This window comes from Beta vulgaris, chromosome 6 (genome assembly GCF_026745355.1).
Source record: "Beta vulgaris subsp. vulgaris cultivar EL10 chromosome 6, EL10.2, whole genome shotgun sequence".
NCBI classification, from domain to species: Eukaryota; Viridiplantae; Streptophyta; class Magnoliopsida; order Caryophyllales; family Amaranthaceae; genus Beta; species Beta vulgaris.
In genome coordinates, this window is record NC_079207.1 from 59,136,165 (window position 1) to 59,152,308 (window position 16,144).

Genomic DNA, 16,144 nt, shown 5'->3' on the forward strand with positions numbered 1-16,144 from the left:
ATATTTAACTCGTTCATCTATCAAATAGATGATACAAAAGTTAGTTAGAAATAAAAAATAAGTATATACATAAATGTAAATTTTAATTTGCTATTAGACCTGTGCAAATTATACGGGAAATTTTGTTCCATAAATTTAAGATTTTATGTTGTTTTTCCTAAATAGTTGTAGAAATAGTATCTTGTGATTTAAAGTTTTATAATCATGTATTTATTTACTTTTAAAATGGCTTATGACCCGTGTGTTTAGTAGTTGATGTAGTTAATATCATTGTGGATCACGTGACCCATTATTAATCTTATAAAAAAATTGATTGAATTTTTTCGTTTATGGCCTACTACTTCATTTAAAGAATAGATTAGATCACACAATTTGACCATATCTCGTACTCATACCTACAATCCCTTTCACCTCCATATCTTGCTGTCTTGCACCACCATTACATTAGGCCACCCATTGGACACCATTGTTTGCAATAATATGCATTTATCTTTTTTCCATTCACTTTGCATACATTTTTTTAGTTGATTTTGTAATTTGTTGATGGATTTTTGTTAATTTGCAAGGAGGTAATGTATTCTACTGAGTTTGAATTGATAAATAATTAGAAAAGTTTATATGGTGTGGTGAAGAACTTCAAGTTGTGGTACCAATGTACCCATTGGCTTAAATTAGCTAATCTGTATTTTATATTTGAAAACTCGTATTTTGAGTATCTTGTATTAGTTCGACTTGTGGTTTTTTAAATGAAAACAATTTTTTTATGAATATGGTTTAAATCTCGAAAAATTGGATGGAGCATTACTTCTAGAGTGAAACTTTTATGAAGTTTTGAAGTCATGCATTAATTATTGATTGACATTTTGTGGTGGACGGTGGTGACGCACCAGTTGTAAAATCCTGGATCCGCCATTAAATATGTTATACGATTTTGACTTATGACTTATTTCGAATAATAAGTAATACTCTCACATATTATTTTCTTAATATATATTTATTTAACTGATCACTAATTAGCTCCTAACTTTATTTAGCTTAATTGTTGCCTATCTTTTCTCTTGTTGAGATTCAAAGAGTTCCCTAATAATATTGTTTAGCTGACATGGCATATATGTGGCAAAGAAATCAAGTGCATGAAAAATATTCTTTTTTTTTTTTTGCAAAATGGCTCGTGATCACGTATCAACATATGATAGATCCTTATAAGTTTTAATTCCTGTAAATGAATTATTCAGAAAATATAAGTTATATTTTAAAAATAAAGTTGATATGTAAACTCAACTCCCTAAAACACATACATAAATTATATTATCTCACTGATTGTTTCCTTTTTAGTCAATAAGCAATATGTCAATTATATCATGTATGCAAATTATTTCCTTGATTGACAGAAGCTGCATAAGCAAGTTATGATTTATTTTTTTTTTGCATAATTTGGAACTTGGCTTTGCTCAATAAACGAAGTTCAATCTATATGATGATACATCTTTCCCTGGCTTTGCTCATTATATCATATAGATTGAACTTCATATATACATCCTTCTAGAGTTGAATTCTCCCATTAAGTTACATTTTGATTTTCGAACATTATAGTAAAATTTATTATTAACTAATATGTTACGTCCCAATCATCATATAGATTATAACATAATTTTGGATAATATAAAATCCTTGGTACTAAAAAGGCAAGATCGCGTGTACAATAATATAATCAAGATTATTATTTTTGTTAGATTTAGTTTATAATCACATAAGTAGGAATTATATGCTTTCCTAATGCCTCATATGGATAAAGGCCAATTTTAAAATATATTATACTTTATTTATGAAAAAATGATAAATATCATAGAATATCGTATAGAATGTACCGATTAAATTATACTCAGTTGTTTTTACATTATTCTATCATGACTTTAAAATAATTATTTTGAGTTCATATGTAATACAAATAATTTACTCAAAGGATCTCCTTGTGTCTCTCTTACTTTATCTACAGTTTCTGCCAATCTCTATAACTATACAAACACATAGAATATCTGTAAGAAAACTGACATATATGTGGTAAATTGTTCCTTCCTTGCTAGCAATCAAAGAATTTGAAAACCTTTCACGTTATTTTTCAATATAAGCTTCATTTTTTCCTAGTAGGACGTTGAGATATTTATTTTGACAATACCTCATTTTGTTTTACACATAATGCCGCAAGAAGAGAAAAGTTTATGGTTAATACGTTGAACCATTTATTAGATTCTCTAACACTATAGTTCAACCTATCTAATGAAAAAATACTGGCTTAACCCATTGCTTCATTAAGAGTTGAGGACTGAGGTTCAGATAAAATGACAATTTGCACTATTACATGCACTCAATCTTAATCGAATTTATTTGAACAAAATTGTCCGAATTGATTAGACCTTATTTTATGAGTCTTTTTCTGAACTGACTTTTTCGAACTTACCCAGACTTATTAATTTTCATTAGATTTTATGTGAACTTATATGAATTTGACTGAATTTATTAATTTTTTTTTGCTTTTAATAAGGAATAAAAAAAATAGAATGGTACTATATCGTATTATGTACCACTTTGGCTGTTTTTTATTTTAGTTTGTCGAACAATTTATTAGATTCTCTCTAGTTCAACTTATCTAATGAAAAAATATTCGTTTAACTCATTAATTACTTCATTAAGAGGTTCAAATAAAATGACAATTTGCATTATTACTGGCACTCGTTAATGCAGCCATTACCACTCCTGAATTCCGTAGTCATGCTCAACCCCTCTCTTTTGTGATACAGTATCATTTAACCCATCTTATGTTTGCGTACACATCATTGACTGAACGTCGCACATGTTATCTAAAATAAAAGATATTTGTGACAATTAATTGTTGTTGAACTAACACTTAGCTTTTGCAATCCTTGAGACATTTATTTGTTACATATTTCAATAATGTTAGTCTCTTTTTACTTGATATGTTTCTTAAGTAATCATGAATCACCAAAAATTACCAATACTACCTCTTTTTTTCATATATCTTCTTACCTATGACTTCCAAATATCTATTATTATTCCAACTATCTATTTTTTTCTACTCTCATAAATACTTGTACTCGCAACAAAGTAGTATGTAATAATTAAATATGAATCAAATAGTTTTTAGACATATGCATGATGCAAAATCATTTTTAAAAATATAAAATATGAAATTATAATTTTATAATATACTACTTTGGTAAAATATCTCAAAAAGTCCCCTTTATAGATTGACATTTTGGTCCATAATATTATGATATAGATATTTCATGTCATGTATCCTAATACCATTTTTTTGAATTTTGAATCATCTATTATATTAATCATATACTTTCTCCGTTCCGAAATAAGTGAATTACCCCTATAAAAAAACTCTCATATGAAAGAGATTAGTATTTCACTTATTTCAGAACGAAGAAGTATATGTCTTTTTTGATATGGTATAATATCTTCATTTTAAGACTATGTTTTTTCAGTTTTATTTTGTTTAACTTAACTTATTTTTACTGAATTTAACTTATTTTTGTTGAAATGAACTTGTTTTTGTTGAAATTATCTTTTATTGAATTTATTTTTGCTCAATTTGACTTTTTTTGCTAATTAATTTTTTACTAAACTTAACTTCTTTTTGTTGAACTTATTATTGTTTCTGAACTTAACTTATTTTTGCTAAACTTAACTTAATAAAATATATTTTAATAAGTCGATGAGAACATAGCCTAATTAGCTAAATTATTTTCAATTTAATCTTTTGTTTCTAATGGTTTAGATGTACTTTTTTTATGAAAAAATAATAAATATCATAGAATATCGAATAGAATGTACCGATTAAATTATACTCGATTGTTTTGATATTATTCTACCATGACTTGAAAATAATTATTTTGAGTTCATATGTAATACAAAAAATTTACCCAAATGATCTCCTTATGTCTCTCCTACTTTATCTACAGTTTCTGCCAATCTCTATAATTATACGAAACATATAGAATATATGTAGGAAAACTGGCATATATGTGGTAAATTGTTCCTTCATTGCTAGCTATTAAGGTAATTTGAAAACCTTTCACGTTATTTTGTCAATATAAGCTTCCTTTTTTCCTAGTATGACGTTAAGATATTAGTTTGGTTTATTTCAGAATCGTATGCTTTTTGATGAATACTAAAATGATCATAGTTCTACAACTTATACTTAGAAATGTGATGGATATATGTATAGAGGATTATAAATGTTGATGTGTAGTCATCTAACGAACAAATTAATGGTTAATCTTTAATAACAATATGCCATATAAACCTAATAAAAATAAGAATGATTTAGGTGATCAACTTGCACATGATTTAGGTGAATATTAAAAACTTCGAATACTATCAATTTAAATTAAGTGATTGATTGGAAATTGTCATTAACATTGGCAATAATTAAGATTGATTGATAATTTAAATTCATTGCCATTTTTTTTTGGAATTTAAAATTTTGAAACGTAACCAATATGAGAATTATAAATTTCCGCCAAATAGTATATCAATGTGAGATTTTAATTACGTAATTGTAACCATAATTAACATCAATCACATTAATATATAATAGGGATATGCTTGATTTTCGAAAATCTCATATGATATCATGATATTAATTGCATAACTTAAAAAATCAATCAACATAAATCACGATTTTTTTTTACATTTTTCAAATAAATTTCGGCCACAATATTATGAATTGCCATATGGACACCGAATTTGAGAATTTTAGTTTGTGAACTCTAGAATTGCTCGGTGATTGTGAGCTTGCCATGTAGGATTTAGGATTTTACTTTAGATAATAGTATAGATATAGATGATTCCGTAATTAACAGTGACTTACTTTATACATATGTACATTAGTTGCCCAAATTACAACATAGGAAAGTTTACAACTAATGCACATGCATTGACCTTCACGTAAATAAGAAGAATCATTCTTGATATAGGTGGCAATAAATAAAATTTCCCATGATTGTATGATTGTAAAAGATTTCAATATTGAATTATTATGTACTCCATATTTTATGGTGCATCTTTCAAAAATATATAATTAAATTGTAGTTCTTCTTGCCTTTATTGATTCATTGTGTTTATGATTTACATGAAAATCGACCGTTTCAATTATTTTGGAGATGTCCAACAAACTTTGATCTCATTTCAAAATAATTAAAGCCTGAGATTATTTAGAAAAAGGTAGTTGGAAGAAATAAATTAGCACAAATTTCGTAAGTAGTTAACTATTGGAATAAGATTGGGAAAGAAATCAATCGAAATTCTTCATTCGCAACTCTGTGCTCAAGTGATACATAAAGGACGAAGCTCAAACACAGTAGAAGATGCTTTAGCAAAGCGTGGGCTTAGAAGGGAAAATGATTTTTTTGGCCTGGTTGTAACTCTATTCATTTCATGTCATGTTTGCTATCTATCTGTACCTCATAAACTCTTGTGGAGTTGTTGTATGAACTGAAAAACAGTTCTACTTCTTAACAGTAGCTTCCTTCGAGAATAAATAAAAAAAAATTTATCAAAAAAAGAAATCAATCGAAATTCGAATCACCTCTTCCTTTTTATAATAATTATAGACATGTAATAATAATAAAAAACTGTAAATTCCTTAGCTTTCTAGTATGCGGTTTACACTATTTCATACAAATTAACTATGACCATAATATCTTTCAAACAAAAAAAACTATGACCATAATATATATTACATATATATATAAAGAATGACATAGAGGAAACTAATGACAAACTGTGTTACAATCACGACAAAAATAAGATAACAAATAATGTTAAACATTGTTACAAAAAACTCTAATGCAATCCCATGAAAAAATGTTAAACAACCATGTGAGATATGATACACTATTTCATTCACGCAAGCCATGAATAACGAATTGATATTCCCATTTAATGTTGCAACGAATTCACCTTCTACAGAAAATTGGATGTTATTGCAAACCGTGAATGATGCTTGACATAATATTTTTCCTCAAATGATGTATGAGAACGTGTTTGGGATTTATGAATTTTGATGTTGTAGTGCAAATGCAAATATGATTAGGGTATTTATTGTGCAAAATAAAGGTTGTCTTCCTAAACACAATTTTTTAAATTTTTTTAAAATAAAATATCATTAAATTACGAATTTTCATATTAAAGCTTGATTGAATCGATCCCTAAAATCACGTCATTCAAATTGGGAATGATTTTGATTTAGGTGATCAACTTGCAAATGATTGAAGATTGTAATTGCTTGTTTCCATATGGAGTGAATCTCCAAAATTTTCGGCCAAAATTTAAACATAATTGGAGATTTTAAAATCCAACCTTGCCTTTTTTATTCCACAATTCACGCCAATCATCAATAATTACCTCAAATCACCCCTAATTAAGATTTTAAAATTACCGAAAATTTTAAAAATGGATGCCACATAGGCAATCCTACGTGGATGCTCTAGAATTGCTCGGTGATTGTGAACTTGACACGTAGGATTTAGGATTTTGCTTTAGATAATGATATTGATTTTTATTCTTTATAAAAACAAAATATTATTTTAAATTATTAAAATATATTCTAGTCGTTTCAAAGCAGATACCTTACCTCCTCGACTCCTCCCTAATCTTATAGTATACTAATAGAGATGTTTATACTACCAACTCTATTATGCTGATACGTGATATATATGTTGCTAAGCTAAACATTTCTCGTGACTCTGATGGTGGAGGTAATGTAGATGCCTTTGCTACTGTAAATGAGCCTAGAGCCTAGTCATGTACATGAGTCTGGCTGTATGCTAGTCAATTTTCTGTTATAATATATCCTACTTGTTAATTTAATTGCATACTATGGTGAATATCACTTTCCAGCCTCTAAATTTAGTGCCAAAAATTTGACATTTGTTACTAATATAATCTGCATATAAGACGGACCATTCTAAAATAATGTCTTTGCATAAAAGCAAAAGAATCTTCAGAAATTTGCATAGGGAAAACGACATTGTTTATTATGCTAAGGCAAATTTAGAATTTTCATTTTAGATGGATGAGATTATGAGAACGTTGCCTTTTCATTAATTGAAGCAAAACCTCAAATATCTTAACAATAAAATATAGTAGTAAGTTGTAGACTACATCACTTATTTATTGTCAATTTGACTTAGGATGAATTTCATTGAATATGTTATAACATGATTAATATGATCTCATAAGTTTAACGTACAAACAACTAATTTCAGATGAAAAATCAACAACCTATATGTATATTATTAGTAAAGCTTGTACACGCATACTCTTTTGAGGAACTTGAAGACAATGGCGAACTCAAAATCAAAATCTTCAAAATCAAAATCTTCAAAATACTCATCATCAATCTTGTAAGCTTTTGATGGAATGCATTGTAGATCATATAACATCATGTTTGAAAAATCAAAATATGGACGATAACCATGTATTGTTGTCTTAACGTCTTCAACATAAGCCCAAACTTCATTGCGTTTGTTAAAATGATTTGTAAACATATTGGAGACGTTGTAGAAATAAAGATGCCCTCCACGAAAAAGAGTTAAAATCATAGATTCAACATCTAAAAAATTCGAATATTCAACTTTAGCGGGCCTTTCTTGGATGGATTTTCTGTTTTTATTATGTTTGTAGGAGAACATAATATTAATGTAGAGATAGGGGAAGAAGTTGACATCAATATGCAAATTGAAAATCCGAAAATGAGTTGGGATGTTTGAAGAGAAAACGACACTATTTATACAAAAAAATGATACGTTTATTTTGCATATTTACATATTTTAGGTAATTAGTATCTAAAATTATGGTTGATTGACAATCAGAATAACTATTGATTGATTGATTGGTAACATAATTTCGGATAGTATCAATTTAAATTAACTGATTGATTGACAATTACCATTAAGAAAGGCAATAATTAAGATTGATTGATAATTTAAATTACTTCCCGTATTTAGTTGGTTAGTAAAATTTTCGTAATTACCCAATATGGCAATTAGAATTTTAGGACAACACCAATATTAATTTGAATTTTGAATTACATAATTGTACCCATAATTAACATCAATCACATTAATTTATAAATGGAATGTGCTTGATTTCCGGAAATCTCATAAGATATCATGATATTAATTACCTAATTTAAAAAATCAGTCAAACACAAATCACGATTTTTTTGCATTTTTCATATAATTTTCGGCCAAAATATTCTGCATTGCCACGTGGACACTCTCATTGAGAGTTTATTGTGAGGAGCTCTAGAATTGCTCGATTAATGTGAGCTTGACACGTCAGCTTTTGTCTTCTGCTTTAGATAATAGTATAGATTCGCTAATGTAAAACAATAAAAAGGTTGTGAGTGATTGTTAACATTAATTTTTTGTGAATGGATATTGAAAAGAAAGAACAAAAATAATGAGTTGGTTTAACTGAATTAAAGAGTATCAAAGGTAGTGAATGTTTAGACTTTTCATGTGCACGTTATGTATGCCTATCTTTTTTTATAAGGTATAAATATTTTGTCCATTTAATTTTTAATTGAAGTATTCGATGCATATACCATTTTAAACTTGTTTTAAATGGCAAGTTGGAATGAGAATTTTTAAATGATTTGCTTTTGTAATTTTTTTCATTCCATTAGATCATTAAGGGTATTTTAGTCACTTCAAAAGAGGACACTACACCTCCTCCCTTGTCTTATATAATAGAGATATATGATCAAGCAAAATTATTATATAGTAGTAAGATTTACATCTCAGAAATTTGAATTTCTGAAATCAAACCTCACATGACAAACTTTGAAAATGGAAATTCTCCTAACCTTTCCCGACTTCTAAGTTGTGCAAAATCGGACATATGCAATGTTTCGAACTAGCACACACTTATCTTTCCCAACAAATAACCAAGGATGTCTTGATCTAGTGGTTAAGATTGAGGTGCTATGGATAAAAAAAATAAAAAAAATTTTCCCAACAAATAAAAGCTAGAACCATGATTCGGAACTAGGAAGTTTGATTTCAGATCTTAAATGGGTGTTTGGCTGTTTGCCAAACAACTTAGCATGACCAATTCAAACTTCCCTGCCATGGCCCATGGGTTGGCCAAACAAGTACAAGTCATACTCAATAAGTCCATATATTTGCGCGCCGTGTCTCGTACTATGAATTCCAAAAGAATTGACGAAGCACGAGAAAGAAACGCCAAAACCCATAAAATAAATAATAACAAAATCTTCCCGCAATTAAAGAGCACCAAATTCACACCCCACTTTCTCTCTCCTCCTCTTCTCTAAAAACAGAGAGAATCCCACGAAATTAATGCTTCATTACATCAATTAGAAAACACGAGGAAATAAACAAGAATTTGTACCTCAATAAACATTGACATTGTGAGACCCCCAAAAACCAATAAAAAAAGAAACACAGAAAATAAAAAAAAGCCCTTTCTCATCAGGTGATTTCTGATGAGAAGGGTGCTAAATCTTGTTTTTCCTGCTAAAAGTTCAAAAATTTCATTAAGTGGGTGTTTTTTTCTCGTGATTTTATCACTACCCATATAATTATCTCCCCTTTTTCTTCCCGCATTATTCTGGGAAATTTTTATCAGTTTGCAATTCAAACTAAGGTGCGTTTTTCATGATAAATATCTTTTAATTTCCTTTTCAATAGAAAAGTCTCTAATTTTGCTAATATTTAGTTGTACTTGTTGTTGCAGTTTAGAACTCTATTCTATTACGCAAATTTTCATATTTTCTCTGTTCTCTAGAACCTCTTTTTCTAGGTTGTCTCGTATAAGAAACTTTGATTATTCTGCATTAATTACTGAATTCAGTAGAGTTTGATGAAGGCGAATTTGTTGGGTAACTGTTTTAATACGTTTAACTGATCTCTATTTTTTATTATTTCAATTTTTGAGTCATCAATTGTTTCTACATTGATTGTAATCTTATTTTTAAGTCAAAAGGGGTGCTTGTTAACTTAAATTCCTGGTTGCTTGTTATTGGAGTTGCTTGTTTAGTAAAAATTGACGCTAAATTAACTAGCACATCACATGGCTGGTTGTTAAAGACTTAAAGTTTCCATAGGTTTGGTTTTCTTCAACTTAAGTTAATTAAGAGGTCGGTTGCTTCATGCTCATAATCTTGTTATGAAATCTCGTATAAGACTGTCTTACTATAATAGTAGTGATTTGCTTCATATATTGCGCGTTTTGTGCTTCCTTAGGCAATTTTTCTTAGTCCTTTCTTGTTGCATTGGTTTAAATTTGGCTACATATATTGGACGCTCCATTGAAATTGATCATTGAGTATAATATTAATATATGATTTATTTTGTTTTAGAAAGGTATAATGCATTGATTTATTGCTATATTAGTATATAGTACTTCCTGTAATTTATAATTTTATATACATATTGAACTATTGCTTTGAGCTTTTTGCGCATACTTCAATTTTGAATGTTTGCTTTTTCTTTTGAGTTTCTTTTTTGTTTCGAGGGTTGTTGCAAATCTGATGCTGTTGATATAATCAATCTCACCAATGTTCTTTTTGTGTGTGTAGGTACACAATCTTTGAGTCCCAGTGATTTCTACTTTAATTATAAAAAATCACGGAAGAATCGTCATTGAGCTGTGAATAGAGGGCTTGTTTTTCTGTGCTTGGATTAATATTCTATTGTAGATAGATTTACAAAGATGGGAAGCCTTGGTAGAAAACACAAAACTGAGAAAGATTCATTTTGTTCACATTTAAACCTTATTGGATGCAGTATGGTAAGCAGGAAACCGAGTGATTCTTTGCGGCTTATTCTGACAACTGCCATTGGTATTATTCTTGGTTTCATAGTTGGTGTTTATATTTCGCTCCTTTCGGTTTCTAAGGTATGCTGTTCTGCTAATAGCTATCTGATTTTGCAAAATTTATTATGAAATTTTTGGGTTTGTTTTCATTATACTGATTGCAAAGTATCTGAATATCACAGCTGAATCCAGTTAACTACATTCCTGTGGCATTTCTGCCTGCTACTGATCAACAATTAGGTGATGGTGTCAGACAAAATCAAGTGTTGAATGACACAACAAAGGTAAAGTTTTTATTCTTAATGATTGGGAATTTCAAAATGGTATTCGTGCAAATATTTAAAATTTCAAAAAGATAAAAAGAAGATTACCTCATTTTCTTTTAACTCTTACATTGTGGATGATATTGTTCTCTCCTTTCATTGTTCTAAGTATATTGTTTCTCCAATTTGTAATGTTCATTGTACTTGAACATCAGACTATGCACTATTTCTGTGTAATATTTTCCTCTTAGATCACAGTCAATCGAAGCCACCTTCATTCCTGTTTTACTGCAGTCTTTCTGTGTAATTCAGATATGTACCTCGTACCTCTGAAATTCTTTTACCAGAGGCAAACAGCTAAAACTTCCTTGCTCAGTACATTCCTTTTTTATTTTAACATATTAATCTATGATCACAAATTTTTCATTGAAAGAAAATATAGATCTCTTATTCATAGAAATATCAGACACGCATCATATACATGGCTTTTTAGGTATTTCCGTTCTGGTGTATGGAACTGATCTTTAATGTTGTCATTGCTTGAGCTATATTTTGTTTTGTACTGGAAACTGAAGAAGAGATTATTAACTGGTGTTTTTATTGGTTCTCAGATGCCACTTTTTGTCCAATCAAATCCTAAAGGTGCAGAGAGACTTCCACCAGGGATTGTCGCAGCTCAGTCGGATCTCTATCTCCGTAGACTATGGGGTCTTCCTAGTGAGGTATGTGGACATGCTATAACATCTCAAAGCAATTTGCATCTCACACTATCATTACCTTCAGGCTAGTGTCCAGTATTTGTTCTCTTCACCTTAAAAAATGAGTGATCAAAAATAAGTTCAGGTAAGATATAAGTGCAGATAAGGGCCAATCAGTTCACATATGTGCTACCCCAGATTAAGTACGAATAAGGGCCAACTAGTTCATATAAGGGGAATTCAAGAGAACGAAGCCATACTCACATCTGTTGATGCTCATATGACAAATTATGTTTTTTTGACGTCAAATGTTTAGGTCAAAGGGGTATGAGAGATGGTATGAAGGGAAAATCTTTCTGAAGAAGTGTATCTTTTCAACTTTTCTTTACTTCCTGAAAAATTGCACATCTCATACAAAGATGGATATTTTCCTCCTTGATAGTTGAATTGAAAGTTTCATAATACGCTGGCAAGATGGTTTAACCCGACTACATGTGGTTTGTGCAGGATCTGACAAAAACACCCAAGTATCTTGTGACCTTCACAGTCGGTTTAGATATGAAGGAAAATATTGATGCAGCAGTTAAAAAGGTTTCCTTCTAGTACTTCTAGTCTATGCTAACGTTAACACTTAATAGCATATTATAGTACTAATCTGTCTTTTCATTATTGTGCCAGTTCTCAGACAACTTCACTATTCTGCTCTTTCATTATGATGGGAAGACGAGTGAGTGGGATCAGTTTGAGTGGTCAAAGCGGGCAATCCATGTTAGTGCTCGAAAACAGACGAAATGGTCAGTAGTCAGTACTCAGTACCCTTTTATTTAGGCAGCTGATGCAGATTATTCATCATACTCATCTATTCATTGTATGGTGAAGGTGGTATGCAAAACGATTTTTGCATCCTGACATTGTGGCAGCGTATGATTACATCTTTATATGGGATGAAGACTTGGGAGTGGAGCATTTTGATTCTGAAAAGTAACCTCTTTTTTTACCATATACTACGTCATGCCTAAAGTGTGTTAATTCAGAAATTCCATTATTCTTACTTTGTTTAATTTCCAGATACATCGAGCTGGTAAAGAAACATGGTTTGGAGATATCGCAGCCTGGTGTAGATCCTAAAACTACAATTACATGGCAAATGACTAGGAAAAGAGACAACAGCGAAGTTCACAAGTAACGTCAAATGTTCACTTATGTTATTTGGTAACAATAGTGGATGTTACTTAAAAAATTTAATAAAATTTGACTTCTGGGTGTTTCTTTCCTTTTTTTTCTTGGGTGCACTCTACAGAGAGACAGAGGAGAAACCAGGCTGGTGCAAAGACCCACATCTACCTCCATGTGCCGCGTATGTGAACACATTAGTATTCTTTAGGAGCAACTTCTATTTGTTCCAAATTCTACTTTGCTCTGGAATTCATTTCAAGCTATTCTAATATATGAACAGATTTGTAGAGATTATGGCTCCAGTGTTCTCTCGAGATGCATGGCGTTGTGTATGGCACATGATTCAGGTATACTATACCTTCATAGCTGTGGATAGCAAGGCAACTAGCTCAGTTAACATGTTATGTTATTTTTTCGATCTTTTTCTTTTGGGGGTGGGAGGGGACTAAAGACCTGGGACCAAAATAGATCTCTATTATGATCATTATGAGCCACCAAACAAAAGGAAATTTTTGTGATGTTAAGTCTGGAAAACATTTTTCTTAACTACTTGCCCAATGATATTGCAGAACGACTTGGTCCATGGTTGGGGTATTGACTTTGCTCTCCGAAAGTGTGTGGAGGTTTGTTGGCCAAATCTTAGAACACGTTTATGCATTATCTTCAGAAAATACCTAGTATCCAATACATTTTGAAAAAATTGCTTTGTTTGTTACTCAACAACAGCCTGCTTATGAGAAAATAGGAGTCGTAGATGCTCAATGGATTCATCATAAACGTGTTCCTTCACTTGGTAGCCAGGTAAATTTTATCATAGGTATTTATGTCCTCGTTTTTTCTTGTTTCTTTCTTTTCCTCTTTAACAGAAATAATTTACACTGAAACTTCGTTTATATTAGGGTGAACCAGCAGATGGGCTTTCTCCTTGGAAAGGGGTAAGTGAACTCTTTGTTCATCTTGATTCATGTATCAAACCCGATGTTTTCATTTAAGCCGTTTTTGGTTGGAAGAGCTGTCCTTTCCAAGAAAACGAGTTTTCTACATTTCCTGTTTGGTTTATGAAGGGGTTAAAACAATTGGGTTCAAGATAGTTTTCCTAAGAGGTAGAAACTGTTTCTCTTATCTATCCTATCTTGCGTTGGGCGTAAATCATTTTCCAAGAATAATGGCTTTCCCATTTTCTTTTTACGGTTTCTAAAGTGGTGGAATATTATTTTTTGGCAAGTAGTAAATAGTGTTACCAGGTGGAATGTCTATATTTGTTTTCCTAAAGAATGAATGCAATATATTCCTCTAATGTCCTCGCCTCGTATTCTTCCCTTGAGGTAAAATAAGCCATATTCTGCTCCTCATTTCTTGTCTTCCATTATTGTTTCGCCTTCCCTCCATCTCCCTTCTTCAATCTTCTTTAACTTTTCTAGTAAGAAACCAAACAAAGGTAAATGTCTAAATGATATTTGAAAACTGTTGCAAGTCTATTGACAATTTGACATATATATATATAACATAAACATCAGTTCAATATATATATATATATATATATATATAACATAAATATCAGTTCAATATATATGCCTTCTGACCAAATACAAGTTAGACAACCATATACGGTATCGACATATTGGTGTTCTCTGATTAATAAAGTCTCTATTGTCGTTTGCAGGTGCGGAAAAGATGTGAAAATGAATGGAAGATGTTTGAGAGTCGGCTTAAAGATGCTGAGAAGGCACAACAGAAACAAATGGGAGGCTCTTCTTAGGTCAGGCTGCACTGTCAAGTTCAATTCTTTGTGTCGAAGTTAGAAATGGAAAATTTTTGAGGCCAGACGATAGAATACATAAGTTATAGTACCAACTTGTAGATTGGCTATAACAAGCAACATTTATAGCTTTACCATTGGAGCTTTTTGTCCCTAGAGCTCTGCTATTTTGAGGGTTTAATAATGTTCTCTGCCAGATGTATACATAATAAACAGCAATTATCTTCAAGGGGGAGCGATGTAATTATACTTGCACAGTTACTAACTTACATGATATATGGCTCAAAGGCTTGCTGTAAATCCTATTGACCAAGCTATGTTTCTGCATGATATACTTGCAAAAACTTACACCTGCACAGTTACTAACTTACATGATATATGGCTCAAAGGCTTGCTGTAAATCCTATTGACCAAACTATGTTTCTGCACTAATAATTTAGGAGTTTTTTGCGGGGATATACCAGGGTGATAGGGCATTTTGTGGGGATGTACCAACTTAAATTTAAGTTTTGTTAAAAGGTACCAAAACCTCTATTTTTGGTGAGGAAGTCAAATTTTTGGCTTTTGACTTGCTTAATTACTCTTTGTATAGTGTGTTATATTCAATTGTTTCTATTACATTCATTTTCCTCCAACTTCATCAGTGTCACTTTGTGGCTCACTCGCGGTTTCCTACCAAGTCAAAGGCCGAGAATTTGACTTTCTCGTCGGAAATCGTGTTTTTGGTACCCTTTAACAAAACTTAAATTTAGGTTGGCCCACAAAATACCCTATTACCCTGGTTTATCCCCGCAAAAAACTCATTTAAATTTGAAATCTTAAATCAAACACTTGAGAGAAGTGAGAAAAATAGGCATTGAATTATGATTAGGAAATGATCTTACAGTTCCTTTTAAATGTTTTACTTAGTTACTATAATATGAGTATATACATACATATATATATACTTACAAAGAATATGACACAATATAATTTTTGGAATTTAAGTTAATGTGTAAGAATATAATCAATCATGAAGAGGGAAGATCACCTTGTAATTTTCCTTCCAAATCTTCCAAAATTGAAAAGATTTGGTTTATAGAGAGGGTAAGGAAAATTAAATTTTCTTATTCTCTTAACTTCTCTTAACTTATATACCATCAAGGGAACATGATTCTCTCTATTTGGTTTACCTCGCTTCTCCACCAAGATTTCTTATTCAAATTAGGGGTATAAGTTGGCTAGAAAAAGTCTGAATTTGAGTCCAATTTAGCCATATTTAGACTCTAACAAGTTGTTGGCCTAGCCGTTTGCATGGTGCTCTACGTCATTTACCGATTTAAATTTGAAATCTTAAATCAAACACTTGAGAGAAGTGAGAAAAATAGGCA

The 16,144-nt window shown here is 30.7% G+C and overlaps 1 protein-coding gene across 3 annotated transcripts; it reads left to right on the forward strand.

The window, feature by feature from the left end:
• Positions 1-9,246: 9,246 nt before the first annotated feature.
• Positions 9,247-15,074, forward strand: LOC104897137 (hypothetical protein). 3 transcript variants are annotated; one of them, XM_010683964.4, is made up of 14 exons: positions 9,247-9,705; positions 10,640-10,959; positions 11,061-11,162; positions 11,753-11,863; positions 12,347-12,430; positions 12,518-12,633; positions 12,719-12,820; positions 12,908-13,021; positions 13,140-13,196; positions 13,296-13,362; positions 13,585-13,638; positions 13,742-13,816; positions 13,915-13,950; positions 14,679-15,074. In XM_010683964.4, exons 2-14 carry the CDS (start codon positions 10,774-10,776, stop codon positions 14,772-14,774), a joined length of 1,200 nt encoding a protein of 399 aa, XP_010682266.1. In that variant the 5' UTR covers positions 9,247-9,705; positions 10,640-10,773; the 3' UTR covers positions 14,775-15,074. The 3 variants fall into 3 exon arrangements, with proteins under 3 accessions (XP_010682266.1, XP_010682268.1, XP_048502567.1); XM_010683966.4 differs by having other exon boundaries at positions 9,250-9,705; positions 10,848-10,959; XM_048646610.2 differs by lacking the exon at positions 9,247-9,705 and adding an exon at positions 9,808-9,940.
• Positions 15,075-16,144: the final 1,070 nt, after the last annotated feature.

What these genes read in the sequence shown, in the direction of transcription:
- LOC104897137 (XM_010683964.4), top strand. Translation starts at nt 10,774, where the DNA reads ATGGGAAGCCTTGGTAGAAAACACAAAACTGAGAAAGATTCATTTTGT. An exon ending in GCTCGAAAACAGACGAAATG is followed by an intron (nt 12,634 to 12,718) that starts GTCAGTAGTCAG and finishes TGTATGGTGAAG; the next exon opens with GTGGTATGCAAAACGATTTT. An exon ending in TTCCTTCACTTGGTAGCCAG is followed by an intron (nt 13,817 to 13,914) that starts GTAAATTTTATC and finishes CGTTTATATTAG; the next exon opens with GGTGAACCAGCAGATGGGCT.